At 38.2% G+C, this 27,239-nt stretch overlaps 3 protein-coding genes and 1 long non-coding RNA gene across 9 annotated transcripts in view; 2 read left to right on the top strand and 2 right to left on the bottom strand.

Moving 5' to 3' along the window:
• Positions 1 to 259: 259 nt before the first annotated feature.
• Positions 260 to 6,259, bottom strand: LOC129731950 (exocyst complex component 4). Of its 2 annotated transcripts, none has more exons than XM_055692352.1 (9): positions 6,142 to 6,259; positions 3,655 to 4,381; positions 3,467 to 3,600; positions 2,639 to 3,411; positions 2,376 to 2,578; positions 1,877 to 2,075; positions 1,207 to 1,813; positions 940 to 1,146; positions 260 to 874 (listed from the first exon to the last, which is right to left on the bottom strand). In XM_055692352.1, the coding sequence occupies exons 1-9, from the start codon at positions 6,193 to 6,195 to the stop codon at positions 698 to 700; spliced, it is 3,081 nt and encodes a 1,026-aa protein (XP_055548327.1). In that variant the 5' UTR covers positions 6,196 to 6,259; the 3' UTR covers positions 260 to 697. The 2 variants fall into 2 exon arrangements, with proteins under 2 accessions (XP_055548327.1, XP_055548328.1); XM_055692353.1 differs by lacking the exon at positions 6,142 to 6,259 and adding an exon at positions 4,534 to 4,771.
• Positions 6,260 to 6,539: 280 nt separating this feature from the next.
• On the top strand, positions 6,540 to 10,370 carry LOC129731951 (tubulin alpha-8 chain-like). The gene is made up of 6 exons (XM_055692354.1): positions 6,540 to 6,693; positions 6,749 to 7,410; positions 7,465 to 7,670; positions 7,728 to 7,930; positions 7,991 to 8,255; positions 10,143 to 10,370. The coding sequence occupies exons 1-6, from the start codon at positions 6,691 to 6,693 to the stop codon at positions 10,184 to 10,186; spliced, it is 1,383 nt and encodes a 460-aa protein (XP_055548329.1). The 5' UTR covers positions 6,540 to 6,690; the 3' UTR covers positions 10,187 to 10,370.
• Positions 10,275 to 27,239, bottom strand: part of LOC129731952 (uncharacterized protein ZK1073.1) — a 37,828-nt gene continuing 20,863 nt past the window's right edge. For 4 of the 5 annotated variants that reach the window (XM_055692357.1, XM_055692355.1, XM_055692356.1 and 1 more), the window contains 7 exons: positions 21,670 to 21,733; positions 21,473 to 21,590; positions 21,129 to 21,411; positions 18,403 to 18,414; positions 12,165 to 12,277; positions 11,941 to 12,103; positions 10,275 to 11,877 (listed from right to left, as the gene is read on the bottom strand). In XM_055692357.1, the coding sequence (XP_055548332.1) occupies positions 11,638 to 11,877; positions 11,941 to 12,103; positions 12,165 to 12,277; positions 18,403 to 18,414; positions 21,129 to 21,411; positions 21,473 to 21,590; positions 21,670 to 21,733 (993 nt within the window). In that variant the 3' untranslated portion in view covers positions 10,275 to 11,637. The remainder of the gene's footprint in view (positions 11,878 to 11,940; positions 12,104 to 12,164; positions 12,278 to 18,402; positions 18,415 to 21,128; positions 21,412 to 21,472; positions 21,591 to 21,669; positions 21,734 to 27,239) is intronic. The other variant, XM_055692359.1, reaches the window with a different exon arrangement.
• On the top strand, positions 26,287 to 26,961 carry LOC129731954 (uncharacterized). The gene is made up of 3 exons (XR_008729126.1): positions 26,287 to 26,415; positions 26,477 to 26,508; positions 26,725 to 26,961. It is a non-coding gene; the product is annotated as an uncharacterized LOC129731954 (long non-coding RNA).

Raw genomic sequence — 27,239 nt, 5'->3', positions numbered from 1 at the left:
AGAAACAAGCTTTCTAAAGTATGTTGCAATACAACAATAGTTAATTTATACATTTAAAGCTAAAAAAGTGACTTTAGTGACCATTTTGTCGTAAAATAGTGACTTTTTAGCGTAAATGGTGACTTTTTAGTGACTAGGCTCAAAATAGTGACAAAGTCACTAAAAAGTGACTCGCTACTAGCCCTGTTATTTTGTTCTAGAAAGGAACGCCTTACGAAACAGTACCTTAGGATTTCACAATATAACGAATCGGTCACACTTTCAATGTCCTATTATATTTGTTGAAACTTGTAATCTACAAATAACATTATTTGCATCAGCCATTTTTCTCTCAGAGGAGTTAAACACGCATAAATAAATAAACCTGTAAACTGAATAAATTATTTCGCGAAAAGTTTTAAACCAATAAGGTTTAATTGTTCCAAAAAAAGATCATTTCAATTGATTTTAAAAACGCAGAAATAATTGTAGTCGAGCTTGTTGCATTCTGCGAACAGTCGTTTACAATGAACACCTCTAAATATCCTCCAATTGCAACAAATAATTTGACGCAGCTTATCGCAGCAGGGTGTGCTGCTTTTAAGCGTTCTAATAATGTATCTATATCTTCTGCTAACCGCAGTAACATCATTAGCAACAATATTCACCTACATTTGGTCACTACACAAGATTTCATAAATACCGTAATATCTACTTATTAAACAGTGACTCCAAGCGCAGGTTTTGTTCCGAGAACGTCACTCAACTTTTGCTGGTACATGACCAGAGTATTCTGGTCAGTAATACCTCGGTTTTTGCAGACCAAATGCAACGCATTCAGATACTGCATCTCGGTAAATTGCGTTCCTTTTTCGATTATTGAGGTTAAAATTTCCTGCAAGAAATAAAACGATAGGAATAATTGATGAAGCTTTTAAGCAGCAGACGAAAATAACTCACATCTGGATCAAGGTAAAACATTTCATAAAAGGACCTAGCATAGTCGAGTGCCACTTCCCGAGAAGCGGTGATACTACTGAGTGTTTGCTGCAGAGCTAATGCGTTACGACACATGCGTTGCACTCCAGCATGGTCGATATACTCCATGGAATTGGCTGTCATAACCAGAATTCGGGAAGCTAAATGAGCTAGACCTTCGAACACATACTGAAAGCAATAGTAAGATAATCAGTCACATGCAAACTGTTTACATAAACGAACATTTACCTTAGTTTTCCTCGGATGTAACGTCAAACTCAGTGCTTCATCCATATCGGATAGCACTTTCGTCAGCTTTAGCACCTTCGCATCCGGTTCAAGCGAATCGTTCTTGTTCGGATTGTTCGGCTTGAACTTATCCGAAGGATTGGACTTAAGATAGTGGAAGCACTGTACGCGTACCTCTAAATGCAACACCAGCAGGCAGGTGTTGGCCAGCTCTTCAAATTCCAGAGCCAAATTAATCAACACCTTAATCATACCATCTTTGATAACAACCGGCGACGAACTGGAACCCCCACCAGTCAACATTCCATTGACGATTGGCTTTCGCAACTCGTTAGCGAAGTCCGTGATCCGGTTGGCAAACCATTCCATACTTTCCTGCAGGATAGCCAACTCTTTTAGTACACCAACATCCGAGAGAATTTCCTGCTGCGAAATGCCTCCTTCACCCAAATTGCTGGTCAGCATTTCCGCTTCGCGGACGTTCCGCTGCTGAACGGCCGTTGGACTTTCCTCCTCGGATGGTTCCGCCTTGATAAGTCGCTTTTGGCCCGATTGCTGCTTATGACGAATATTGGACGTTTTAAGATCGGTCCAATTGGGAAGAGATCTGGAAGGAAACAAATAATATTTTCATGCTTTTTAACATTGCATAAAATAATCTCGAACTTACTTCAGAAACCTTGTGATGTCGTCATCTTTCAACCACGCTACACTGTAAATTCGTTTGTCTTCCGTTTCCGGCTGCACGATACCCCGGTAAGCAGCTTGACACGTTTCACGATATGTTTTCAACAGTGAACATACCATTTTGAGCAGTTCATCTGAATATGTTGGTAGATCAAGAATGAGTTTCTTAGTTTCAGAGATTCCTAAAACAAAAATGATCATAATAAAAAACAACTGCAACAACATTAAACCAGAGGCGTCGCGTGGCTGATTTCGTCACATGTGCACCAAACATTTATTCAAGTTCTTTTTTTCCCAGAAAAAAGAAAATCAAACCAAAGTGAAGTGAATTGAAGGACTTCGCTAGTATGCTTACTTCTTTTTATAGGTTACAATATTGCGACAATTGCATAGACTCGGATATTAGGGAATAGTCTACCTGTGCAGTGCACATGTTGCACAGGTGGACCCGACGCCACTACATTAAACTGGAGGCTACTTACGGCTTTCTACGAGAACTGTATTTTGCAGTAAAGGTCTCGTCAATCCAAGTCGCTTCATCTCCTCCGGTGTAATAATTGAACGCCAAGCATCTTGTGTTTTCGATAAAGATTCGATCGTTAGCTGCAGATTACGGTTGTGACCTCTCGCTAAGTAAGCATCTTTCACGTAATTAGCCAGAAAAGTGTTCAAGCTGCACAATTGTCTGAAAGAGCAAAAAAACTTAGATGAAAAGGTCATCGATAACAAGTGTAATTACATTTACCCTGATTTGCACTTCATAAATCCTTCTATCTCATGAATATAACCCATCATCGGTAGATAAATCTGTCGCACAAGTGCAGCATCTGGCGTGCAGACTAGTGATCGTTCTTGTTTCTTCCGTTCCGAACCGTGAGGTACAACAGCCTGTTTATTGCTGAAGCTAGAATTCAACAAATCTCGGCCATTTCCTAGGGACTGGTTGAGAGCTTCGTCTTTGGCCGCACTATTCGACACATTCGATGGATTGCGACGGTGCTCTTTTGTGCCAGAGTCCGGCTCCAGCAACGCCGTATGGGAAGACTTGTCGAATTTGAACAGCATCTTCTTACCCTGTAACTTGCGGCGGCTGAAGAATGTGTTGATGTTGGTCGTCTGTTCGGTGAACTGCGCTCGCATCAACTCATCACTACTGTCATTCTGTATATCCAGATAATCGGTCAACACTAGTTTTAACACAGCCTGAGCCTGGCCCCAATATTCGATCAAATCGTACGCCTTTACTTGTGACAGATTATAGCGGTGCATTACGTTGTGATAGTTTTTCAGCGTCAACTGATGGGCATTAGCAATTAGCTTAAACTGCTTGAAAACAACATCCAGTAGCTCAAGAATGGGAATGGTTTGCTCAGAAGAAGTGTCTTCAGTGGTTGTCGTTGAATTTCCAAACTGAGGCTGATGTTGAATCTGCTGTTGCTGCTGGTTTAGTGTGATAATGTGATAAGTAGATCTCGTAACAATAGCCAGGAGTTCACTTTGCATTTGTACTCTTATAGACTGCAATGAAAATTCGACGGTTATCAAATAAAATCCTAGTATACGTTTAACTTACTTCTATCGATTCAGGCACTTTATTCAGCAACGCAAAGCACTCAATGATGATGCCTATGAAATAGGTGGAATTGACATCCGGATCGAGTAAGTCCGTATCTTCGATGATTTCGCTCTTGTCGACATCGAGGTAGCCTAGAAGTGAATTATTAGAAACATAGCCTTGGAAATTACTAAACTTCAACAAACCATTCTGTGCAATTTCAAACAATGCTTTTCTAGCCTTCGTGTTTGCTTCCATTCGTTCAGCGGACCGCCGTAAAACGTTCCGTTGAAACGGTGAAGCCGCTGTACTGTTTGCGTACTGACTGTTTCGACCTGAACTCTGCCGTTGGAAGTTCTGTAGTACTTCTGCTGTACTGGAAACGTACAGATGTTTGTTCAGTTCGTCTAGCAGTTTTCCGTACAGTTGTTGCCTTTTGTTTTGAAAATCCTGCCGTAGATCGTTCAGCCCTTCCACGTCTTTCAGCGGGCCTTCAGTCATTTCAATTGCCGACATCAGGAGCTTCGTTGCATGAAGATAGTGTTTCTTTCCCATGAACGAAGCCAATTGTTGAGGAGTTCTACGAAGTTCGTTGATCTGATCCAGCATTTCCAGCACGTACTTGTGCTGCACAGCATCGGTATAGAGCTTTTTCAATTCTTCCCGCCGACAACGCAACAACTGTTTACACGTTTGCAAGTTCTCTTTGACCACATGAATTTTTTCCCGGGAGCTGGTGATCTGTGTCGACACTTTGCCGAACAGCTGCATAACCCGTGTGAGATCCCCATCGTTACGAGAAACCAGTTGATTCAACCTCTGATCGGTTTTCCGGAACTCTTTCTCGATTTTCTGCTTCTCTCGTTCCCGCTGCTCATTGGTTTCACTGGCATCAAGGGTTTTGATCACCGAAACCAACAAGCCGCAGCCGCTCTACGGAAATAGAAATGAGAATTGATGAGCAAGCAACTTTACGAACGCGTGTACATTGAACCGTTGCACCGCCGATGATGTCATGTATTTCAAACTTTCAACAGTAAACATAAAGCATAGCCATATTTGAGCATTCAGAACGCGTTTCTCACCATTATATTCCAATCAGTCACAATCAGCCAGTTCCAAAATCACAATACTAAGGACGTGGCAATGACTATCATGAGATTGAAGCACAAATAAATGTGATTTCTGTACAATGGCTCAATTACACTCCTAGAAAAGTGGGTTGATAACATATCCGTCTGATAAAACAAATGTTTTTCGTTCTGCAACGCATGACAATCGACGTCCGCGGTTGCGAACAAGAGAAACCGGACTACGGACTAGCAGTTGCCTTGTTTATGTCGGTGAGTTTAGCCCGCAAACAGAGTTGCTGTTTCATCGGAATTGATAAACAATACTTTGAAACTGCTCGAACTGATGAGAAATTTAAATTGTGAATTTAAAATCGTTGCCCGTATTTCTATTGCATTACAATCTCTTGGATAAAAAATTTTATTGATGATAATCTTCTATTCAAATATCTATAATGTTAAATCTGAGACCAGTTTTGAGTCAAAATTTTATAGCGAATTTCTTTATTCCACTGTGTGCGGGCAAAACTGCCAAGGAATAATAAAACGTCATCGCCATTTAAGACGCAAGTAAGAAAGAGATGCCAGATAATTGTTTACGAACTTAGCACGTGCGGTGGTGGGTTGAAGCTGACGAATTTTACAGTGCGCTTCGGGCAGCACGGCAGGTCAAAACTGGGTCAAAATCGAGCGAATAAAGAAGGGTTTTGACAGCAGTCAGTGCGCTCCCAGGTCAAAACGAGGTGAGCTGGTGGAATAAAGAAATTCGCTATTAGTGAAGTAAAGAGACACAGCTCCATTTTACGAGCAACATTTTTAATCATAATGGTCTATTTATGCAGAAATCTGTAAATAATTGCATCAGTTCGATTGTAATTCGCATTGACCATTGATAACTGTGTATACAGCTAAACTTTATCATTCCAAATATTTATTGGGACGGCTGCTCAACGGTTGGAGAACTTCAAGTACAAGTTTACCCATTTTTTATTTTTTTTCGAAAAGATTTCTATTCTGTGGAGTTGAACTGAGTGAATAAACTCAAAATCAAATCACTGAATTTGTGTAATGTACTATAGTTTTTTTGGTTCACACGTTTATTTGACACGGCAATGTACTATAGTACATATTAATAATACATTTAACCAATATGGTGAATGTATTAGATTCAATCAAATACTCAAGTTTTTGATTGAAATTCGAATTGATCTGCACAAAACGGGTGAATATATTAGATTCAATCAAATACTCAAGTTTTTGAATAAAATTCAAATTGATCTGCACAAAACATGTCAAACCGATTTTGTGATTTTTTTCCAAACTGCGAGAATTTCCCGACTTAAATAACTCAATAGCAGTTCTGGCAACACTTGCCCCATGGTTGAGGTTAGCTCCGTCGTTTTGACATTTTCTGTGCGCTTTTCTTTCGCCAGTACGACAGGTCCTAATGAATCGCATAAAATATCACCGTTCCCGAAAACGAAAACATGAACACCCACAAAAATAAACACAAATATCACTTTGATTGCGCAATTTCGACATCAACCAACTAGCGGACACTGTGCACTGTCCTGTTAACTACACTTAACACTGGTTTAGATTAGGATTCAAAGCACAAATTACCGTTTCTTTGCCGTATTTTACGGCTCTCGGTGGTTTTACGGGCGGAGAATCCATGTATTGAAATGAGCACTTGCACTTCTGCTACTGACTGACATGAATCTATTATCTTCGTTTTCTCTTACTGTTCGCCGTTCGGTTTTTTTTTTTTATTTTTTCAAAACGTATCTCTTCCCGTTACGCGAGAAGGCGCAAATGAGAATGAACTTGTAGTGAATTAGTATGAATCTAGGGGTGAATTGTATTAAATGGGAAAGTTGTGGAAATTCTAGAGTTAAGTTTCGAAAACTGAAAACATTAGCGCATTTTAAATCAGACAATAAATAAGCTGGATTTGCTACACGTGTTTTTTGGAACACGTTTTCTAACCAGTACGCAGCCAAGTAGAAAAATTTACTTTTACATAAAAGTAGCAGGCTTTGCACCGGAAAAAATGAGTTTTTCATTCGAATCAAAATTCTGCAGTGAAATAGAAGCAAATTTATTTCTCCGTCAAAATTTTAAAAATTTTATTGATAAAAAAGTTGAAGAAAAACTATAAAACGAAAGAAAATGGTAACGTATCCTTCCGGATTTGTTTCGGTTTTAAATAAAATTTGGATTCCGACAGAGCTTCAGCAATCGGGAAACGATCTCTGTGCATATTGGCCAAGCCGGCATTCAGCTGGGAAATGCCGCTTGGGAGCTGTACCTCTTGGAGCACCGAATTGGAAAAGACGGGCAACTCCAGGAAGCGGTTGAGCCGAATAACGACGATGCGAACAGCTTTTGCGGAACGTTTTTTCAGCGTACCGTTACGGATCGGTACGTTCCACGGGCCGTCCTAGTGGATACCGAACCGAGCGTGGTAGACCAGGTTCGTAATGGTGAATATAGACAACTGTTCCATCCGGATAACATGATAAGTGGGAAGGAGGATGCGGCCAACAATTATGCAAGAGGTCATTTTCATATTGGCAAAGAGCTGTTAGACGAAACAATGGAAGTCATTCGACGCATGGCAGAAGAGTCCAACAGTCTACAAGGGTTGTTCCTGTTCCATTCGTTCGGGGGAGGAACTGGGTCTGGTTTCACCTCCCTTCTGGCACGAAAGCTGGCAGATAATTTTTCTAAAAAGTCCAAACTCGAGGTTGCAATCTATCCATCACCGCATATTTGCACTAGCGTGGTCGAGCCGTACAACTCAATTTTAACGACTCATCATTCGATGGATTTTACTGATTGTACTTTCCTAGTAGACAACCAGGCCATTTACGATATTTGCCAAAATAAGTATGAGGTAATTTTTTTCTACTATAATTTTTAATATCATCTAATTTTCAACAGATTAAATGTCGAGCGGCCAACGTACAGTAACTTGAACCGTTTAATCAGCCAAGTTGTCTCCAGTATAACCGCTTCATTACGTTTTGGGGGTGCACTGAATGTCGATATGAACGAATTTCAAACTAATTTAGTACCCTACCCTCGGATTCATTTTCCATTGGCTGCCTTCTCTCCTTTGGTGCCGGTTGAGAAAGCCAATCATGCCAGTAAGTTTATATTACCAGATGCGAATTTATCGCATTTAATTTGTTTTTGTTTTACAGCAATGACCGTTTCGGATCTGACGTCGCAGTTGTTCGAACCAGACACACAGATGGTCAAGTGCAATTTAAAACAAGGTAAATATATTGCTTGCTGTTTGCTGTACCGCGGTGATGTGGTACCAAAGGATGTAAATACGGCTATTGCAACCATTAAGTACCGACGGGCGATTCGGTTCGTCGATTGGTGTCCAACTGGGTTTAAGGTTTGACGCTTTATTCTCTTGATATAAACTACTTTTACCTGAGTACCGTTTTGTTCCTAGGTTGGAATAAATCAGAAGTGTCCTATTATGATTCCCGGTGGCGATTTAGCACCCATTCACCGAGGAGTTTCGATGTTGGCTTCCAATACAGCCATTGCCGAAGCGTGGCAGAAGCTTAACTACAAGTTCGACCTGATGTTCAAGAAGCGAGCATTCGTGCACTGGTTCATAGGTGAAGGCATGGAAGAGACCACTTTTATAGAGGCGCGTGAGGACTTGGCAACCCTCGAGATGGACTACGAGGAGGTGGCTAAAGATTACGATGGTGAGTGCGGCTCTTTCTATATATTATTCGATGCTAGCTGGTGTTTTCTAGTGACTAGAAATCCCGCCTGCAAAACGTGGTTAGTTTTTGCTCAGAAAAAATCAGGGAAGAAGAGAAATCTCTTTAATTCTTTGCAACCGAAATATCGCAACTCTTTTTCAAAATATTCATTCAATGACGTGTGTGACTTATGGTGAAAATACATCATTCATCCATGGCTCATCCAAAACGTTTCCAACCTGAAAATAATCTGGACTTGGTTAGGAATCGAACCTAACATTTAGGAGTTTTAACTAATCAGAATTGGTTCTGGATAACGATCCAACCTGAAAATAATCTGGACTTGGTTAGGAATCGAACCTAACATTTAGGAGTTTTAACTAATCAGAATTGGTTCTGGATAACGATCCAGAACTACGAGAGAGATCCTATACTATTATAATAGTTCTCGATAACGAGCTTTACAGTTCACAGGTAAACTCAAGCCTATTCAGTTTGTTCTTCCATCCCTTTTTGTTTTTTTCTTTCAACCCTTTGTTTTTTCTCCCAACCATTCATTTGAACAAAATGTGATCCGGTAATAAATTTTAATAATTTCTTATAAAAAAGAAGAATACAATCCAGGTTTTTCCCTTCAATCGATGAATATCTCGAAATGTTTCGTCATAAGTAAAACTTTGAAATATTTCACCGTAAGTAAAATTATTGAAAGATTTCACCAGAGTTGATTAAGGTGAAAGAAATAGTTTATCTCAAATCGTCTTTAATTATATTTTGAATTGTACAACCGATCCCGGTTTCAAAAATATTTGAATGGCAAGCTCTACTTTCTTATATGATTCCAAAATTTTGCATTGTTTGATTTAAACCATCCTTAGAAGAGCATTTTACGAATTCACAACAAGCTGTCGAATATTTCTATACAACGATACTACGGCTGAGAGTTTCAGCCGTGTTAACTTTGACGAAAGTCTTTAACAGAGAGTACATTGTCGGTAAAAGCGCATGTTAACAAAACTGGATCTTCGGATCCCTAAAATTCTGAAATTATATTTGGTTTTGAAAAATTGGTCAGAGCCAGGCTTTGTTTTGCTCATCTTCATCTTAAAGAGAAAGAGTTTTCTTCCCTCTTAACTAGCGAACCTATACATTAGAGAAATGACAAGACACTCACCGTTAAGGCAACTGTCAACATCAAAACGGGCGAGCTGTATAAATTTGCATTGCCGTTATCCGTTTTGATGTTGACAGTTGCCTTAACGGTGAGTGTCTTGTCATTTCTCTAATGTATAGGTTCGCTACTCTTAACAACTGCGAGCTTACATTCAAAGTGCATCACACCATCGGCACTCAACTGAGCATTGCGTTACCGTTCTCATCGCTCTGGGGTGCGGCAAAAACAGTATAAAATCGAACTTTCTGCAGAATACGCACCCATGGTGAGTTGTGAATTTTCCTATAATATTAAATTCGAAAACGGTTGGGATGTGGCTTCAATGTGAACCTAAATGTTTTAATATTTGGCCAACTTCTCTTTTAGTAAAAGAGAAGCTAACGACAACTACTCCCTCTTAATCTGAGAGAGCAAATGTTGATCCCTAACACGTGATGATAAAGAGTGAAAAGGAACTCTGCGACTGAAATACTCTACGCCTAAATGTGGATAATTACTCACTCTGTGTGAGAGAAAGTCTAGTTCTCCAAGAGGTTTGGCAGGCAGAAAAGGAAATTTGGGCAAAAATCAAGAGAACGGAAGAAGCCTGGTCAGAGCACATGTTTTTGAGCCAGGTTTACTGCTAGTATGTGGGCAATCCCTTCTTTCTGTTTTCCTGTGTCATAATTAGGAGGCATATCATTAAAAACAAATATGCTCTTTCGAACTTCCAGATGACGCTGCACCCCAGCAGGTTGATCCGAACGAAGAATTTTAAACAGACGCAACTAGGGCATTGATATTAACCCAAACATCTTACCAGCAAATCGAGTGAGTAAACCGTTTTATCGTTCACTACTATAGAATATCGTTTAAATAAGTTTATTTTTGCTCTTGAAACTACTGTATAGTATGCTCTCGATCAGATAATAATTGTAATAATAAAACAATCTTAATTTATATACCACACGCCCCATTCGAGAGAGGGTGCCAACGAAACAACAGCTCATACCCGAGAAATTTTTCTTTATATGTATTAATTTTTTGAACTCATGGTTGCCTGATTCCCTTCATCTGTATCGTGTGCAGAGCATGTTTGAACTATATTACTTAGCAGATGATTTTAATATTAAAGTTCAAATACAAGCGATGTGATGATTTATTTTGGATTTATTTATTCATTAATTTGTTTATTAATCGTGAATTTATGTCATTTGCTATGCCGTCTACTATGAAGAAACAGGTCCTCTAAATATGCTTTGGCTTCTTGATCAACAAGTTTTAGGTTGTTTAATCCAATCTTAGATGATTTTATTGGTTTTATAATTTTACTTGTTTCTCTACTAATATGCCGGTAGTTGATTACAATTCTACGGCTTGTTTCTAATTTTTCTCTAATGGGTATATATAATAATACGCTTGGATCTTGATCTCTCATCAATAGAAGGTATAAGAAGATGTATATAGGCTCTGAACGGTGAAAAATATCTTTATCAAATAAATGTTCTGTTGTAAGTGTTTTTATTTTTGGACTTTGTGGGATCAGTTTCGGGGGTTTCATATGTTTCTGTTTCTCGGAGAGACATTGGCGCGTGGAAGCAAAACCGTTCGGTTTCGCAGGAAGATGACGTCTTAAAATAGTTTGTTTTATATTTTCATGTATAATTTTCGTTCACTTTTAGAATAGTTGGTTTACTGTTGTTCCTTTAACGTGGTTTACAGAATTACTTGAACTAATTGTTTGTTACCTGGTTGAATGATTTGCTGCTTAGAGTGATTGACTTTTCAAGATATAGCTCTACGTAGCGCTTTGAAGGTTACTCTGAAACCTCACCATCTATGACAGTAATAATAGCTTGATACCGTATAAAAGTGGTTCAATTGATACTAATCAAAATTTTGCGCCTAAGTTACATGAATCAATTTTGTCATCAATTGGTTCTGGAGAAGCTTCAGAAAATGTTTCAAGCGCTGGTCATATGGCTCAGCTATCTTTGCCACTCAATCACTCTAACTGCATCTACGTGGCTGTTTATTTTCATCCCGATAGAAAACACGTACATCTATAAAAATTGAAATCGGAGTGGTTTGTGACCTTTACTTGCACATGTGTTGTGTGTATGTATTAAATCTGCATGCATTCTTTTTACTGTTTGTTTTCATCTCGATAAAATATTATTACTCGAATACGACATAGAAAGTAATCTCCACAGCAGTTTATTGCAGCGTTTATTTTTTGATCGGCGGCAATTGCTCGTTGATCGTAACGCTCAACCGTCTGATATTAGGCTTATCGTAGTCTTCCATTGACATGCCACGGGATAGCCGTCGAGCTCCTGGAGTTCCTTCGGTTGAACCACCGGAGCTGGTGGAAAATGCCCGGCTGCGATCTATACCGGGCATAGCGACTGACGTCAGTAGACCTTGACCCTTGCAAAACAGCAGAATTGATTGAGCCACCTTGGCTGGCTAAAATTTGAAACATAAATATTGATAACTTGTAATCATGCAGATTAAAATAGAAATACGTACTGTATCAGCCAGAACATCACCAGCACGTTCGACCTTCAGAAGTGTGACCTTCTCCTTGTTCAAATCTCTATACAACTTCTCGACAACGCCAGCGTACGGGCTCATGACACCAGTAATCAACAAACAATCAACCTTGCAGTTCTTCAATGGCAGGTCCTTACGGCTGAAAGCACGTTTCTCGATTAACTACCTTGACCCTCTGAACATTGATCTCATATGCTTACCTCATAAATGCTTTAACGTATTGCTTCAAATTTTTGTTATTCAACGAACTGTGAAGTCGGCTTTGGAACTCAGCAACGATCTTCTCCTTATCCGGGTTGTCACCCGTCAATTGCTAAAAATGGCATGGAGCACATCGATTAGTACGCTTGGCAAATTCGGTTATAATTCAATGCACACTACAGAACAACGAAAACAAGACAAAATATTTGGCAGGGAAAGTGATGCATAGGCTCTAGTAGCTAGAAGTAACATCAAATTAAATGGGTAAGCCGATCCAGCGCCATTTGTAGATGGCATTTTTTTTGCAAATCGCCTAAGCAAAGTCGCAACCAAACAACATATTCGTTGGGAGAATCAATCGGCATTCTACCAGTACATTGCAGCAATTATTTTTGTAGCTGGGCAGCCTCATTCGAAATAGCACTAAAACTAAAAAAAAATAAAATAAAACACTGAAATTTGCAACAATAAAGCAATACAAGTTATATTTCTACTATGTAATGTGACTTGAACTGTTGTATACAACAGTCGAATTGATTGTAGCTGCAATAGGGTGTCGTCGAGCCAATCTATTTTTTGTCTCTCTTTAATTAAAATATCAAAACAAAAACTTCTGATTCCTTCTATTTTCAATTTCTATTTTCTCATGTAGCTACAGTTTTTTGATTATAAGCAGTTATTGAAAAATCCTGTTTTCCTTTGTAATTATCTCTATATGCATGCAAAATTGCATGCAACTGCTACCCTTCATTTTTGCTATTACATTTCCGAATCAATTTGAGGGTTCGTGACTTTTTGCACCTACAGTTGCTACCAATGCTCTTTTGAATACAAAATTCCTTTAGTCATACAAAAACAAAACGTAAAATATAGCTGAGTTTGCTTTAAATTTTCCATAGCTTTTTTACGTGAAAAGTAAAGCAAACGATCAATTGGGTTGTTTAGCTATACCAGATTTTTATATCATTTAAAAGAGGTGTATTTTCTAAGCAAAACTTAACTTTCAAAATTTTCTATCGTTAACCTTCGGTTAATAAATTACAACTTAAAACTCGAAATCTGCTCGAAGTCGCTACAATGATAGTTCACCTATGTACCAACTATCATTCAAGCGACTTAATGCGATTTTTATTCTTCACTTAAAAATCGAAGAAAAATTTAAAAAAAACACGTTTTGGTGATTACGCCACCAAGATGGTTCCCGCACGGCAGCCGAAACGAACGTACAAGCAGCTTCACCAGTTTTTTATAGACCAGCTTCATACCGGAGATTCCACGTCGATAACACAGAACATGCTACACCGCGTTCCGCGATTGTTGTTGAACCGGCTGTTTTTGTTGTTGTTGTTGAAAAGTCCGATGATATAGTAAGCGCGAATAGCGTCGCAAAGCGATTTCCGTTGCCGCAGTTAAATGTACAGCTCTATTTACGGCTGTACATTTACCCACGGCAACGAGAATCGCTTTGCCACACTATTCGCTCTTACTACGTCATCGGCTTAAAAGTGTTTACCGCGAAAAGAATATCGGGCCTAGTGCTCTGCACCAAATACATGAGACACCTGAATGCTTCCTGACACGGAATGTCCTTTATAGCAGTGGATTCATTGTTATCTTTCGGGCTGGCTTGCATCGCTCCATGTTGAACCTCTTCAGAATCGACTCTGTGAAAGTTTCCTGGTCCAAGCTGAAGAAATTATTGGCTCTTCCAATTCGGATATCAAGACAGTGTTGGGCTTCTCCCTGAGTTTTTCTCCAGAAGCAGCTGGAGATATGTTGCTTTAGTTTGTCCTTCCAAGCTGAATCGTTGCAGAAAATCATCAGATCGTCGACGTATATTGCTACAATCAACATCTTGCCTCCTTTGTTAGCGATGTATACACATGGATCCACTGTATTGGTTTCAGACCGAAACGTCGAAGAGCCGCATCCAGTTTTTGGTTCAAGCTGTACAATTTCTTGTTCAGCTTGCACACTATCGTTTATCGCTTATCATCCGTGAAACATCTTGTAGAAAGGCCGTCACTACATCCATCTGGTCAATCGCAAGGTTGCGCCTGATTGGCAATTCGAAAAAGTACCGCAGCGAACTATAGCGAACGACGCGAGCGTACATCTCATCATAGTCTACCTCCTTTCGCTGGGAGTAACCTCTGGTGACCAAATGTGCCTTGTTTCGTTGCATCTTGCCTTCGGCGTCCCGCTTCGTCATGAAGACCAATTTGCATTTAATTGCATTCCTTCCTCTCGGTAGCGAAATGAGAGTCCAGGTCTTGTTGTCCACCAGGGCGTCAAATTCCTTCTGTATAGCACGCTTCCACGCATCACTATCATCCCAGGCTAGCGCTTCCTGCACCATTCATGCCCACCGAAAGTACCGAAAACTCGAACATGTGGAAGATCGGGCTTTCTTCCACTTCATGCTTCCTCGAGAGGCAGGTCGTGACCACAGTTAGGTGATCGGTTTAATGTGGATACAGCCTTTGCCCAACATGAGATATCTTGCTTTTTTTACGATTGTCCGATCAGCGCGCTCTACCGATTCGTTTTGTTCGGCTCAGGGTTGACAAATTTTAGCGCTTTTCTCACGGCCTCTCAAACGTTCGTAGCTGGGATGTTGGGCGACCCGGAAAATCCGTTGGAGCTTGAAGTGATGCTTGAACTTGTAGTAATTTTCTTCGATTGACTGTTTGTTATACCTTTATTTTTTGCACAAAATATAAGTAAGTCAGAGATAGTGATATTTAAAAAAAATGTACGTGTTTGAGTTAAGTAGGACGCTAAAAGGATTTTTTTCTATTGTGCATTTAAATAAAAACTATCAAAACGTCGCTGATAAACTGGCATTTAGGCTCACTTCCGATGTTTATTTCTGGTGTTCGCGCAACACTATAACAATCTCAGCCGCCACTCCGGTTTTCAAAAACAGATATTACATTAAAATCATTCCCGCAGTCCATGTTGTGTGAACACGTTGTTCTATGTGTTTTTAGAGTCGGAAGAAAGTTTGGAAGTCGGAAGTGCGACTTCCGAACTCCAATTTAGTGCAGGCGCCACAATATTCAATGGAGTAAAGCTACACTCAAAATATTTTTCACGTTATAATTACCGGAAAAGTTATGTGAATATTTTCCGCTGTCATTTTTATGTAGATTTTACGTGATTGTCATTTGAGTTCATCATGAACTGGTGAGATGATTCATCCTGGGAATCTTATTCAGTAGACATATGCATTTCATGTGAGTTTCACGTTGATTTTAACTACCGGTAAACTGCCGGTAACAGCAAGTCAGTCCCATCTGTAAAAATGTTAAAACGAGAAAACAGCTTCGAAAGATATTTCATTCACGCTCAGTTATCACTTATTTAAGATGAATTATTTTGACAATATTCATGCTAAAATATAGTTTTTAGCCCGCACTAATTACGTTGTAAAAACCATTGATATAATTGATTTTATGATAAAAACCTTGAGTGTGACTGACTTGCCGTTACATTGTACACCGACGAGAAAAGAAACCGCAAGTCAGTCACATTGCCATGTTGAAACTATAGTGCGTGTTGACGTGTTGTTATTCGTTGCCGTGGAAAACTGTCAATCCTTCGCTGTTAGGAAGTGTATGTCCATGAGCACCTTTTAAGAAATGTCGACGTTGGAAAATCTCATGATGTACGGAACCGATGAAAGCATATCCGGTGAGGACTCGGATAAAGAAACTGAAGCCGGGACTGCAGTTGGTTCATCCGACAACAAATGTCAAGATGATCCAAATCCATTTGAGGTTCGAGCATCACTTTTGGAGATTTCTTGGAACGATTCCCTGGATTCTGATGGAAGTTTTTAGGATACTCAAGATTTTGCGGATAGATCCACGAAGAAGCGAACCAAGAAAAAAAAATGACTTGAATTCGTTTTAGCAGAAAATTGCTCCACATAAATTCATCACCAATTCAAACTAAAAAATAATCCCAATAATTGATAATTATTACTAGATAACTTATTTTCATCTAAACGGTCGTATCGAACTCTCTTTTACTCCCCATTCATTTTACTGTTGTATTATGCATGTTTTTTTTTTTGTAAATCGGGACTGACTTTCGGTTATTTTTCTTCTGGGACTGACTTTCGGTTATTTTTCTTCTGGGACTGACTTGCGGTTACTTTGCCTAATGTGACAATTCGACTTGGTATTGATTTCCACTTTTGTTGAACAAACCACTATTTTTTATCGGTACATCTGAAAATATACTCAAAGCTAGGCCAAAATACGATGCTAACTCAAAATTGACAAAATTACAGATGGGACTGACTTGCGGTTACCGGCAGTAAAGTGAAAAGCATTTGATTGTCTGATAGGTTCTACGTTTCATACAACGTATAATTTTCAATTGTGGTTTCCCAAATCCTGGCAGAAAATTATCCAAATATGTTGCTTGATAAGTCGCACGGGTATGCAAAATCGCCAATTCGTAATTGAATTAAACGACATACAAAATGGCAAAGGGATATTGCGACATTCGCTGGTGATAATCACTGTTAGCTGCAACTGTTTATGTTAAGGAAATTCCTCGCAATTTTAACTGAATCTGTGTGAAATCTCGATGCCGGATTCTTAGGGTTTTTCTAAAACTCACTTATTGGGAAGTTGTCGAGAAATTCCTTTCATGTTCAAAGACAACATCGCCATTTTGATTTCTGTGTATTTTCGCACGGTGAGTTCACGCGATACTTTATTCTGTTTGACGTTGCCAAGTTGACGTAGATGCTACGTGATAAAACATAGTATGCATGTGATTTTCATGTAAAATGACATGTAAAATGACAGAAAATGAATAAGTACAGGAAATTTCACGTAACAATAACGCGAAAAATATTTTGAGTGTATACCTTTGAGTTTGTTTGCGGAATAAATCTTTGTGTGCGAAAACGTTGAAGATGTTGGAGAAGGCCAAAATAAACGATAATTTCCAGTCACATAATATTCGTCGCGCAACAACACCGCCAGGGGCGCTACCACGCAATCTCGCATTTTTGTAATTCCCAATTTGAAAAATGCACGTACTCTAGCGCTGCTGTCGAATAACTACGAAGCGCGTGTACACAAATGACTGGGAGTTATCCGAACGATGATTTCATTGACAGTTTGCTCAAATAGTTATAGCTGTTAGTCTGTGCCATCCTTTTTATCTACTTCCACACCAATCTACTTCAAACTAATGCACAATCAGCGAATATTGTACTCTTACTTACTCTACTTTATGTACTTAATAAAACCTATTAAACTAGATCACGCGCTATTTACGAGATAAATTGCAATATCTGCACTCATGGATGTGAGTGAAAATTTCAAAAACTATTTTTTTTTTTATCGAACTAACTCTATCTAATGTTAAGGTGTCGTCTACTTGTTCACTAAAGTCGTTTGTGTGTCCCGCAAAGAATATTAATAAGCAACTTCAATTGCCGCATGCATCAGAAAATAGAACAGTTGCGAAAGTCCCTTGATCGCAAACCGAGTTCTACATCGCAGCAAATCAGATGACAGTCCCGATCGCAGGAGTCATAATAAATTGAGCCTGAATGCTTTAATAAATTTATAATTAGTATTTTTTTTTTAATTTATAATAATTTTTGATGACGAATAGCAGTATAAACTAGATGCGAATAACTTGTAGGTTAATTGCTCCTATTTTCATCCCTACATCTATGTCTCATCACTTTTATTTATTCATTCCAACGTCAAATTTTCAAGGTAAATGTTTTTACCTCTCGATTTGGTACATCGAAAGTCTTACTTGAAAAATATCGTAAAATTTAACGGTAAATTGGACAAATAAGATTGACGAGATAAATATAGATGTTGAGATGACTATAGCAGCGATTACCCTAATTACAAAAAAGCAAAAGTTAGCTTTCAAAAATAAACTCCGTTTTAGGCATAGACTTTAAAGATTTATACACATTTCGGTGGCATAAAAAATTTTCTCCTTTTGTATTCGACTGCCTGGGGTCGGGATACGTCGACAAAAAATACCAACAAGCGTTACTGATAATAGCTGCGCTCTTTCACAATCAAGCTGAACATCATCCAAGCACAAAAAAAAAAATAAGGACACTACGAAAGGAAGAAAAAGAAGGCAGTATAATCAACAATTGACAACGAACGAGTAAAAGGGAAAGCTCGAGCGATACTACAGTATGGAAAACCACTGGAGAATAGCGATATGCAAATGTACCTCGGAGAAGATCTGCGGTTTCCGAGGGCGGTTCATTTTCACAATTATGTGCGGGGCACCGCGGCAGATTATGGTTGTTGTAATTGTTGTCGTTGTTGTTGTTGTTGTCGAAGGAGTGGTTGGATTCGTTTGTTAGGAAGTTTAATTTAGATTTAAGCACGAATGTATGATCGTTGGATTGTTTTTCAATATATGTTTGACATTTCAACATTTTTTTTGTTGGTCACAATTTTCCGGGATATACGCGTTACCGCGCGGATTAATTGTACACAGTTTTCATTGGTTTCACGATGATTGTGTTCATTCGATATTGACAGGTGGTCAAATAAACACCACGATTCGCCGTAGATGGCAAAGTCGGTGGAGGATGTGTGGCATGAAATAATAGAGCAAACATGTATTTTGATTACAACGGTTGGGTGAAAGGCATTTCATTGAAAAGTGTTCGTAGATCAGGGTGTTTTAAACCGGGAGATTTAAGCTGGCGGAACTGTGAGTATCATCCAACGTAATTTACGCGCAAAATTGGGAACATATTTACATACAGGCTTGGCGTTACACATCCCTCGCTGTTGGAACCTAACTTTATGCTTATTTTAAACAGACTGCTGCCACCTGTTCATGTACACTACTGGTACTAATAATCTCTCTCATGCCGGAATTTGAACAAACGACGACCGGCTTGTTAGAGCGTCGTACCTCAAAACCGACAAACGAAAACCATTATACTGCCGTTCAAATCATGGTAGTCCCATGTTCTACACAAATCTTATGCACGCTGGGATAACTATGCTTAGAACGGCAGTATATGTATGACTACAAGTTGGATACAAAAAAGTTGCACTACACTCTTTTCATTTGTAAAAAATAACCGTTATACCAAGTCAACAATAGAATATATATTTTATATTGATGTACACATAGGGGTACTGGGGATAAGCCCGGCACTGAGGGTAAGACCGTCACCCCTTGGATTTTACTAGAAAACGCTAACTAACTGTGTTTTGGAATATGTGAAGTGTTGGTATTTAATATTTTAGACATTTTAAGACACATCGAAGCCACCGTGAAACGTCAAATGTCTAAATAATAGACAAAACATACGCTACTGCAGCTGATGCGTAAACGGATGTAATTTTTCGTGAGTGGAATTTAAGCTTTTATTCATTTGAAAAGACTAAAATAATTTTTCGTTGCTCTACAATTTATTGCCTGTATTGTTAGCAATCACAGGAATTCGATCTGAGGTAAATTGAAGCGATAAATGTGTAGAAATACTCTTTTTAAAAAAATGTGTACTGTCGGGGTAACACCGTCACCCAGTGAGTGGGGTAAGTCCGACATGGTCTGAGGCTAGTTGGATGTTACTGACACATATTTCTCATCTATTACCGATTTCTCGCTGATAAATAAATTAATTAATCGACTTAGAACCATGCACTCAAGCTCTTCTGTGATTTATGAATGATTCCAAGGGTTATTAGAGGTGCCAAATGTACTGAATCACAAAACTGACGGCCTTCCCCGTGGTATTTGAAATATGCTCCGGTGTGGTCAATGTGATCCTGGCTTCAATGAAACTAGTTAATAATATGATTTAAAGTGCCACATGATAGGCTTGCCGAGTATCAAATTCTTTCAATGTTTATACATAATGTTCACCGGAACTTGTTCCGGCAATCTGCCCAGAACCAGCTAACCGACAACAACCAAATTCAACAGTAACATACAGAAATGTAAGATCTCTCATTTGGCGGTTTCCGACTTCAACTTGGTTCAGTTAATTCGAGTTAATTCATGAACAAACTTAGGTGCCGGTGTTACCCCCAAGGGGTGCCGGTTTCACCCCCACTGATTGCTAAACTTCGTTTTTATCTTAGTTTCAAAACTTCACTATTCCTTATTAAATAACAGTTTGAAAGTAATGAAAACCTTCATATCTTGTAGAAAACAATCTGGGCAATGATTCTGTGAAAGAAATATAACAATATTCGCCATCAAGTGCTACTAAAGAATCATTTTCCTTAGGGGGCCGGGCTTACCCCCAGTACCCCTACTTGACTTTTTTTTCAATGGCCTGTTCCTCAACAGTCACAGTTCCACCAGCCAAAAAAAAAATGTTGATCTACAACTGTTTTAGATGTCGACGGAACTAAACTAGAAATGACGTATCCGGAGCATGATATGTGGCTCGCGTTGCTGCGGGAGCGGGAATTCTATTAGGTTCTGAGAGCGACAGAAGAGCAAGAGACAGGGGCTGGAAGACTATAGAGAATGGACGGTACGCGGAAGTCGGAGTATGCATTCTAATCGTTTCCAATTTTGAGTACAGGCAGTTTTCAATGTTTCCGTTTTGGTGGCTATTTAGTTCGAGCTTCAACTACGGGGTTTGGGAAAATAACAAGGTTGGGTAAATATGTTTACCTAACACAAAATGAAAAATTTCGAACATTCAAATTGCCGATTGAATACAGAACAATAGGGGATAGTATAGAAAAAGACACAGAGAAAGGTATATGCATAACAATAGAGTTGGTAACGGCAGTGGGAAAAGGGAACAGTTTTATTCTACCCGTCGAAAGCCAATGAATGCGGATTATGTGGGTTGGGTGGTGGTTTGAGGGTGATGGTGCTTAATATAAAATATGATTTCACGCTGGACAGCGTGATAGGCCGTAAATGGTATATCTGTGAAAATGCTGCGGTACGTTTTTCGGTAAACTTACATAGCCAAACTTGTGATACAACAGGAAATCCTCGGCTGACTGGCCAAGCTTATCTTCTTTCCAGCTGATGAATTTGGTCTTGAAAGCGTCTAACACCGAGGCCGCTGAACCAGTGACGTTGATCAGTATAAGACCAAGAGTTCGTGATGGATGTGCCAGTCCGAATCTGGCCAGGACGTTGGCGCCAGCACCTTCGCCTAGGCCAATAACATATTTTACGTGTAAAAAGTCCAGAACTGTGACCAACTCTTCACCCAACAGCTGGAGTGATGGAAACTGGAAGCTGGCAAAAGCGAATGTTGCATCATTTGAACGGAACAAATATTGAAATCATTCTAACTTACTTCTCTGGCAGATTTGGAGCATTGTCAGCGTGTCCTGGAACGTCAATGTGTATGAAGCACGATCGTTCCTTGATTTCGATCATACACGCACTGTTGACGAACTCTTCGAACGAGGAATCTAAAATTGCAAAATTTACAGCGAAATGGTTTTTTTGGTTTGTTTTTTTTTTCTCGTTGGAAAAACTGAAAGCACTTACGATTGCATCCCAGATCATGAACTGTAAGAAAAACGGCACGTTTTTCTTGCTGTGTTAGGTCACCCTGTAATACAGAGGAAAGCGAAAAAATATACAGATTTTTAGTACTAAGAAGGAAAAGAATTTTGAAATCTAAGTTAATAAGCATTAGTATCGAACCCAAAATAGCACAAATAACTCCTATTCTCTTGCTTCGTATTGAAAATCAAATATTAAAATCGCAGAGCACCATTCGTAAAAAATTGAGGCAATTCGTGTGGAATTCGTGTGGAAATTCTGAGCCAACAAAAAGGAAATGATTTCGCAATCGATGCAAAAGTTTAAACAGCAATTTGTTCACCTCATTTTCTATCTGATTCACATCACATGCAGCAATACAAGCATGACAAAAAATTTAGATTCATTTCAAGCATGAAGAGACGATAGACCAAATTATATATTTCGTTCCTCTCATATAGTTCGCTCTTCCGTTGAAACGAATTCTTGAATACAAATGGCGTAATTTGCGGCGAGAGTCTCATAAACGACGGCTCAATGCACAAATAAAAAAGCCTTGATGGAATGAATTCATGATGGTTTTATGTTGTATTTTTTTGATCCAGAAAAACTGTAAAAATATAAATATGTTCTTTGTGATGAATAAATTGAATGGTTATCTTCAAAGAACGATTTTGAGTACTGATTTCGTTTTGAAGTCAAATGCTATCAAATCTTGTAGCTGTAAACAGTCCACATGAGCTCTGATGATGGTTATAAGTAATAACCGGAATACACATCTGCGGAGGATTTAAGGGGTAATATCCACCAAAAAAAATTTTTGTTGTCACTTTTATTTATTGGTTTAAATCATGCTAAAACTATCCTAGAATCAAAATCTACATCGCCCTAGTTCTGATCTAAACTCAAAATTCGTTAAAATCAATTTTTACCGAACGAATTGTATGCTCCAAAATAACATTTTTAGTTTATTTTGGCGTTGCTCGTTTTTCTTTTTATTTCGAGGCTTTGTAAACTAGCAGAAGTTACCTATGATCGTTATCGTGTTTCAAATTCGAAGTATAGAGGTCGCTGCATCAAGTTCGACCGCTATAGCGTCTCTACAGCACGTGTTTACTCACAATTTTCCTTTGTTAAGTCGATCAGCCGTTCTCGTTGTGTACGTTCTTTGTTTGAGTTTTTCTATACTTCCTAACTGTGAGTTATACTCAAAAGTACTTAAATATGAGTGACAAGTTTGAGTTTTGCTTGGGATCGGATGCCAACCGCGTCAAAGTCGCTGAGCATCGCATGTCTGATATCGCGAAAGAGGCTGGGCGCAGTCTTACATCAGATAACAAAAAGAAAGAAGAGGAAAATAAAGCCCAGGAAGGACAACTTTACGGCGCAGAGATAGCTGACTGAAGGTAAGAAAAATTATGAGGGGCTTTATCATTGCGATTCTTAAGATTTTGAAACTTTAAACACGTTTTTCTCAAAACCATGTTTTTAAAATCGGCGAGCAGTAGAACTGAAAAAGTTTACGTCCGAGTGACTTGTAATTTTAACTGTAGCTTTTTCATTAGATTATCTAGTGAAGGTTACACGTTTTGGGCGATTGATTAACAACAACAAAAGTTACAAACAATTAAAGGCGATTTTTTTGTCGAGAAAGAATTTTTTTCCAAACCGTTGCCATTTTGCGAAAAAAAATTTTAAAAATATAATCATATGTACTTCACTAGCGACACTTATGTAGATAATAAACACTTATGTAGATAATGGAAGAACTTAAAAAAAAGCGGTTCACGACAATCGCTGCACAGCCGCCATTTTGTGAATAAAAAAGGCAATTTTTTTTTCTATTCTCCAAGAGTTGCTTAATCAAATGATTTATTATTTATATACCTTACATCTCAAATGTCCTTTACAAATAATCATGAAACAGCCTTGTTTTTTGAGCATTTGGTGGATATTACCCCTTGGGCGGTTTCCGATTTTTTGTAGCAGAACCAAATGGAGTGTAGTGCAAATAAATAGCCTATTCCCAATACCTAATTCCGTTCTACTAAGACGCTTAATAAAAGAATAATTTTTCTTGTTTCTTTACTTTACTTTTCGCCTTTTTGCGATTCTGAACTCGATTTTGGGATTCCTTACCTGTGTTTGTTCCACCCACAAGTCTACCCATTATGGTGCCTTCTTCTCGATGGACTTAAAAATCGTTTTTCTTGTTCAATTGAGCTTCATACTCCCTCTGTTTCTCGATATACCGAATTCACTTTTCAAGAACTCGCAATATGAACACGGGTTCTTCAGGGAGAGGGGTATTATGCCAATGGAGCAATTCCATAAAAATGCCTCAATTTTATTCTATTTTTTAAATTGTAATTTTTGATTTGGCTGAAATCTGATCTGGCACAGATGACTCATCTTAAAGAATATATTTTTTTGGAGAAATGGAACACAAAAAAGTTAAAGTTTATCAAAAACAAAAAAAATTAAGCCAGAACAGTTAGGGTAGATGGTCCAGTAATGGAGGGTCTAAGCACCAGTGTTTTTTAAAAACGAAAATATCAATATTCATATCGCAAATATTGAACCCATTTCACTTTGGGGTGATAGAAAATATTATAACCTGTCATTAGTACTGGGGGTAAGCCCGGCACTGAGGGTAAGACCGTCACCCCTTGGATTTTACTAGAAAACGCTAATTAACTGTGTTTTGGAATATGTGAAGTAATGATATTTAATATTTTAGATATTTTAAGGCACATCGAAGCAACCGTGAAACGTCAAACATCAAAATAATAGACAAAACACACGCTACTGCAGCTGATGCGTAAACGGATGTAATTTTTCGTAAGTGGAACTTAAGCTTTTATTCATTTTAAAAGACTAAAATAATTTTTCGTTGCTCTACAATTTATTGCCTGTATTGTTAGCAATCGCAGGAATTCGATCTGATGTAAATTTAAGCGATAAATTAGTAGAAATACTCTTTTTAAAAAAATGTGTGCTGTCGGGGTACCACCGTCACCCAGTGAGTGAGGTAAGCCCGACATGGTCTGAGGTTAGTTGGATGTTACTGACACATATTTTTCAACTATTACCGGTAATTCGCTGCTAAATAAATTAATAAATCGACTTAGAACCATGCACTTAAGCTCTTCTGTGATTTATGAATGATTCCAAGGGTTATTAGAGGTGTCAAATGTAATGAATCAAGTCACAAAACTGACTGCTTTTCCGGTATTAGGAATATTCTCCGGTGTGGTCAAGGTGATCCTGGCTTCGATGAAACTAGTTATTAATATGATTTAAAGTGCCACGTGATAGGCTTGCCGAGTATGAAATTCTTTCATTATTTATACATATCGTTCACCGGAACTTGTTCCGGCAATCTACCCAGAACCAGCTAACCGTCAACAACCAAATTCAACAGTAACATACAAAAATGTAAGATCTCTCATTTGACGGTTTCCAAATTCAAACTGGTTCAGTTAATTCGAGTAAATTCATGAACAATCTTAGGTGCCGGTGTTACCCCCAAGAGGTTCCGGTTTCACCCGCACTGGTTGCTAAACGTTGTTTTGACGTGGGACACGTCTTTGTTTACTATACTGGGATGCATTCTGTAAAATTGGAAATGAAACGGGCAAATGTTGCGTCAGATTTCAAACGTTAATAACAGCATAACCACATGATGGATAATAATAACCAATATGTTGTTGGATAGATAAAATGTATAACAATTTTGTAATATGCTAATTATCACTCTAATTTCACTGCTAAGCGGTAAAATTGATGAAAAATTTCAATAACAAATTTACGTCAATAGTGAACCAATTACATGCGAGCATTTCTAGCACAGACAACATGAATGGACACCATCCGTTCCCTGTGATATTCCCTGTATCAATTTCGAAATAAAAATTGACAGAGTCTCCCCGTCCCAATAGGTCAATTTATTTTTGCTTCCATGAGCTTAGACTTATGTGATGTCTCGAAGGTAAAAGTTTTCCTAAAAGTTTGAAACAATACCCATCCTTGAACAATTTCTAAACCTGCGTGTTAGGTTCTGAAGAACCTAATAAAAACTGATGTCTTGAAAGAAAACATGCCGGTAAAAGCAACAGTACCAGTGGAGTAAAGAACCGCAGGTCTCTCGTCGTCTATGATTGCAGTGGTACTCTTCTATTCGTACATTTCAGCGGTACACTTCTATTCGTACTGCAGCGGTACTATTCGTATTGCAGTGGTACACTTTTGTTCGTACATTTCTATTTGTATGCAATTTCTATTTGTATGCAATTGATGGAGATTGAAAGTTTATCTCATAAATATGATTGCCATAAATTACTTAACAAGAATTGTAAATTTTTGCAACGGATATTTATTTAATTTTATCTTCGATATTCACTAAATAATCTTGACCGGATAGTATCGAAAGAGTAAATTCCTAGATATATACATTTATAGATGAGTAAGAGCCTGCGAATGCTTGTGATTTTTTTTTGTTTATTAAGTGAGATTCGTACAGAATCTCTTTTACATTTCAAAATTGTTAAATGATATATGATTATTCTAAGCTTTACCATAATAAACGTATATTTCCTGTCTCCGTAATACAGCGAATGTAGTTGTAGGCAAATAAACAAAATTGTCAAGCAAAAAAAATTTAATTGTGGATTGCTACGATTTTTTGCTGGAACTTGTTAATAATTTTGTTTAAAATATTTTCTTCTGTTTGCTAATTGATGAACCTTTGTAAGGGCTTCCATATTATTTTGAAAGTAAGATCCATACTATAGATTTGATTTAATTACAGTTAAATAAAACAAAACCATTCATTATGATAACGTAAGCATTATTGGATTTGGTTTTTGAGGATATAGAGTTAATTCTGACTTTGACGCATTACGAGAAATTCTTTGTGCTTCTTCAACAAGCACGATATGCTTGTGCCTTGTCAAATACATATTTTTTGCACAAAAAAATACTACAGGCATAATATCGCCAAATATAAATTATATTCTTTTGAGTGTTGTTGAATATATTCCAAATATTGATTTCCAGGGAGGCTGAAAATAAAAATACGTACAGTCGCTGAGCAAACACATTGATTCTGTCTGCAGACTCTGTATATTTTGTAACAAAAAATCCCCTAATTACAGTGTTTAGTCCCACGTCACCTTTTCATACAACCCTAGGGCTGTATACCTTGTAGTATTTATCTTAGGTTCAAAACTTCACTATTCCTTGTAAAATAACAGTTTGAAAGTACTGACAGTCTTCATATCTTGTTGAAAACAATCTGGGCAATGATTCTGTGAAAGAAATATAACAATATTTCCCATCAAGTCCTACTAAAGAATCATTTTCCTTAGGGGACCGGGCTTACCCCCAGTACCCCTACGATTACAGTTTGTATATGTTTTCAACAAATTATGTTTGAAAAATGAATAATTGTAAACCAATGTTATGTTCCAGTTATAGAGGCAATGTTCCTATAATAGTGGAAACTGTGCCAGTAATAGTGGTAGTTGATTTTTTCATAGACTGCAGCAAATGAATCACGATTTAGTTGTTTT

This window comes from Wyeomyia smithii, chromosome 3, assembly GCF_029784165.1.
Source record: "Wyeomyia smithii strain HCP4-BCI-WySm-NY-G18 chromosome 3, ASM2978416v1, whole genome shotgun sequence".
Taxonomy (NCBI): domain Eukaryota; kingdom Metazoa; phylum Arthropoda; class Insecta; order Diptera; family Culicidae; genus Wyeomyia; species Wyeomyia smithii.
This window is presented reverse-complemented; position numbering and strand designations above follow the sequence as displayed.